The sequence below is a fragment of the Nicotiana sylvestris genome, chromosome 6, assembly GCF_000393655.2.
Source record: "Nicotiana sylvestris chromosome 6, ASM39365v2, whole genome shotgun sequence".
In the NCBI taxonomy this organism is placed as follows: Eukaryota; Viridiplantae; Streptophyta; class Magnoliopsida; order Solanales; family Solanaceae; genus Nicotiana; species Nicotiana sylvestris.
In genome coordinates, this window is record NC_091062.1 from 157,424,504 (window position 1) to 157,428,793 (window position 4,290).

The 4,290-nt window shown below is 34.9% G+C and overlaps 1 protein-coding gene across 1 annotated transcript; it reads left to right on the top strand.

Annotated features, from left to right (window-relative positions):
- Window positions 1-1,187: 1,187 nt before the first annotated feature.
- LOC104237630 (uncharacterized) lies at window positions 1,188-3,784 on the top strand. Its single transcript, XM_009791811.2, has 3 exons — window positions 1,188-1,532; window positions 2,022-2,620; window positions 3,132-3,784. The coding sequence occupies exons 1-3, from the start codon at window positions 1,344-1,346 to the stop codon at window positions 3,571-3,573; spliced, it is 1,230 nt and encodes a 409-aa protein (XP_009790113.1). The 5' UTR covers window positions 1,188-1,343; the 3' UTR covers window positions 3,574-3,784.
- Window positions 3,785-4,290: the final 506 nt, after the last annotated feature.

The window sequence follows — 4,290 nt, forward strand, 5'->3', positions numbered from 1 at the left end:
ATTCCCTTTTCCAAGTCAATCTCCTGGCATCTACAACAACAACAACAACAACAACCCAGTATAATCTCACAAGTGGGGTCTGGGGAGGGTAGTATGTACGCAGACCTTACCCCTACCCCGAGGGGCAGAGAGGCTGTTTCCAGAAGACCATCAACTCAAGAAAGAATCAAGTGACGATATATTAGTACCATCGATAGACTCATAATAAAATAACATAAAATACATAACATAACATAAAGGAGCCTAAAATAGCAAAATAACGGCAATATAAGAGAATATAGTAAATACGAGCGAGATGGAAGGTAAACTAATACCCAGCGCATAAAGCCCTGCATCAGAAGCTGACCAGTAGCATCCTAAGCCTAACTCCTAACTGGCTAGGCTCACTCTAGTACGCTGTAGAAATATTCACAACTTCCCCTAACCTTCAACCTTAATGTTCGACCTCCACAATTCCCTGTCTAGGGCCATGTCCTCAGTAATCCTAAGTCGCGTCATGTCCCGCTTGATCACCTCTCCCCAATACTTCTTAGGTCTCCCTCTACCTCTTCTCGTACCCACCACCGTCAATCTCCTGGCATCTGAAGCCCTTTATTAGTGTGGTTAGACACTTATCAGTTTCGTGGGTTAATTTCACGTATGTTTTCTAACTTTATTTGCTGTATTATTAAAGTCACACAATAATTCTCTCATATTAAAAAATTTACTGCATCACTATATTTTGTGGTCAATTAATTTTGTGGCTCTTTATCAACTTGTTTTTATTTTTATGATAATACATCTTTTTTTACAGATGAAAGATTTACGTTTATACGTAAGAGATATGTCTTTTACACTTAAGAGATCTAAAAAAACTATTTTCTTAAATTATAAATTATAAAGGGACATGATGTACAAATAACACTTGATTCCAAATAAAACTATGATGAAGAAAATTATTTCTATCTTAGGTCTAGAGATGACGAATATCTTACTAGTATGTTATTTGCGTTGATACAGCGGGGTAGTTATTCCTAGAAAACTTCCTCTCGACTAACCAATTGGACTTTAGCTAATTATTGTTTACTAAACTAATTAAAATGGTGAGGTCAAGGATAAACGTAACACCCACAAATATCCTTTAATTAATGATAAATAGAGTTGAGTCTTTTAATTAGCTTAAGATGTTTTGATTATGAAAAGAAAAATTAATCTTCAACTAATTTTAGCTATTAAACCGCTTTATAATTATAGGCAATAATTAACCATCCGTTCTAAGAGTAGACCAGATCTCTCTCTCTGTCTCTCTCTTTATCTCTCTGTGTAATTTCTCAATTATATTGTGTGTGTGTTGGTTTTGTTCCATGGCAGATCATTCACGGGCCACATCTCATGAGTTTTGCAGCAGTTTTGGCTTTGGAAGTGTCTGTAAAGTTTGCAAATCCTTCGTCTCCAGATTCTCCCCTGACCGTATTTTATCTCCTAAGAATAAGACTCAACAACCCCATAATAAAGATCAAAAGCCCAAATCCAATATCCTCCAAGATCACAAGGTATATATTTGGTTATATTCATAAAATTATTTTATTTAGGGTTGTAAAGTATGTAAACTCCTTGAATGTTTCTCATTATTAAATACTACTGGACTATTTCAGAAGGAAATAGCAAGGAAAATCTTTTAAAAGATTTGATTGAAATAGCATCCTGTCTCAAACATACACGCCTTCTGTTTCACCAGATTCAGTTTTTCTAGTTATTTTTTTATAAGAATCGGAAAATGATAGATCTATTCATTAAGTATTAGAAACAGAATAATTTAATTTTTGCACATATTTGGAAAATCCTCTTAGAGATAATATGCCAGTAGAAAATATATAGAACTCTTATTAGTGCATTTATTTTTGTTTTTATTTTGTATGATATTGGTTGCTTAATATTCAGATAGCCGACCCTAACTTGATTAGAATGTAGGTCTACTTGTTGTATTGATAGATGCATGAAGATTTTGACGTATAATTAATCTTTGAATAACCAAATTGCAGGTTAGTATAAAGAAAAGCAGTGTTGATGAAACCGTTATTGACGTTGAAGATTTAAGATATAACCACAATGATCAAGTACCCCCCGGAGCCGTACATAACAATAACCACCGAAGCAACGGACATTATTACTATACAAGTTCTCCCATTTCAAGTCCTCCCGGTTCAAGAAGCACCAGCCCTTCTCGCCTCTCCAGGACCATTTCTCGAATTTTTCGAACCACAAGCGGAAAACATCATAACTTTGTTCCTTCAAGTAATGTCGGTGGTGGAAGTGGACCGGCATTGGCAAGCACGCTTTCGCGTAATGCTAGCCGTACTCATGATAGAGTTGACAGTACTCATGCAGTTCCGAAATCCTTTTCGCGGAGTGCAAGCCTTCGGAATAGAAGCGAAGCACCCCCTGCAGCCTCAACGGCATTACCAGCGTCGTTTTCCCGTAATGCGAGCCGGAGGAGCTCAACTCCTATAATGTTTTCCAGCTCGACCGGATTGGTAAAACCCCCACCTATGGAAGAGACACTTGAATGTACCCTAGAAGAGTTGTGCTTTGGATGCGTTAAGAAGATGAAGGTTACAAGAGATGCGGTTACAGATATTGGGTATGAGTTTACTTTTGCCATTTTATTGGTTATTTTCCTAACTTAGCACTCTAGATTACACACTTTAATGGAATTAGTTAATTTTTCAAAAGCTAGAACTATTAAGCTTTTATTTTCTCATTCGAGGAAGTTTATAATCCTATGGCTTAATTAAATCGCTCATTAATTGTTCATCCCATGAAATCTTTGGCATAAATGCAAGGTAAGGTTACGTATACATAAAACCTAACGTGACCCGGCCCTTTCATTGGGTTCGAACCCGCGTATAACGGAAGCTTAGTACACGAACTACCTATTGACTGGTTTCTTACACCAAAAAGTTTGAAGTTATGTGACAATATTTGTTAGCTAGTATTAGTATTACCACTAGTATCTACTAAGTGCCCAAAATGAGGTAGCTAATAAGTAGCAGCGTCCTAGTAAGTGAAAAACAAATATGGGGGTTAATAATTGTGAAAATTATCTTAAATTATTTACCTGAGGATGTGCCATGCATGTTCTTATCTTACAGGCTAACAGAAGAAGAGGAGGTACTAACAATCAAAGTGAAGCCAGGATGGACAAAAGGGACCAAGATTACATTCGAAGGCAAAGGTGATGAGAGGCCAGGCACTTCTCCAGCAGATGTGATTTTTGTGATCGCAGAGAAACGACACCTTCTCTTCAGGAGAGAAGGCGACAATCTGGAATTGGCAGTAGAAATCCCATTGGTAAAAGCTCTTACAGGTTGCACTATTTCCATACCGTTGTTGTGCGGTGAAAAGATGAGCTTAACCATTGATGATATTATCTACCCTGGTTATGAAAAGATTATAGCAGGACAAGGTATGGCTAAGCCCAAAGAGCAAGGGAACAGAGGAAACTTGATTATAACTTTCTTAGTAGCTTTTCCAACTGAACTTACAGAGGAACAAAAGTCTGATGTAGTCAGGATTTTAGAAGATTCTTCTTGAGGGAACTTTGGTCATTTTATCTTCTTATTAAACCTTTTTTTTTTGGTTGGCTTGATTTGCAATTAGATGTAGCAAAACAGAATATTAGGGGTCGTTTGGTAGGATGCATTAGATAATTTAATGCATGCATTAACTTTGTGTATTAATAATACATTGTTTGATAGACATTTTGAACTTATGCATTAATTATGCAAGCATTAGTTATACATCCTATTTGGTATTATCATATGCATAACTAATGCATAGAAAACAATAGTATTAGCAATGCAATGGGTTTTAATGCATGCATTAACTTAGTTAAAGACAAAATTGTCCTTCAAAATTTATGCTTGATTAAAATATGCTAGTTAGTATATTATGCAAGTTCAAAATAATCCAAATAGTGAGAAATAAATTTATATCTCTAGTAAATAAATAAATACTTAGCATATTTTCTTTTTTATAAATAAATATTTAATTTTATTTTACAATATAGGTAGACAAATAAAATAATTTTTTTTTAAACTTTTTCATATAAAAATATTTTTCAACATATGTTACTTTTAAAAAGTTAGAGTGGACTAGTTTTGAGGGCATTTTTGTAAACAAACAATTCTTTTAGAAATTGTACAATGCTTTAATACATCAAACCAAACAATGGATAAGAAATATATCAGCATAACTAATATCAGCATTACTAATACACCCTATTCAGCATTATTCTTATGCATCCTACCA

Bases quoted from the DNA above. Each gene is read 5' to 3' on its own strand.
- LOC104237630 (XM_009791811.2), top strand. From the start codon at position 1,344: ATGGCAGATCATTCACGGGCCACATCTCATGAGTTTTGCAGCAGTTTT. The intron at 1,533-2,021 runs GTATATATTTGG...ACCAAATTGCAG, and splicing joins ATATCCTCCAAGATCACAAG to GTTAGTATAAAGAAAAGCAG. The intron at 2,621-3,131 runs GTATGAGTTTAC...CTTATCTTACAG, and splicing joins GATGCGGTTACAGATATTGG to GCTAACAGAAGAAGAGGAGG.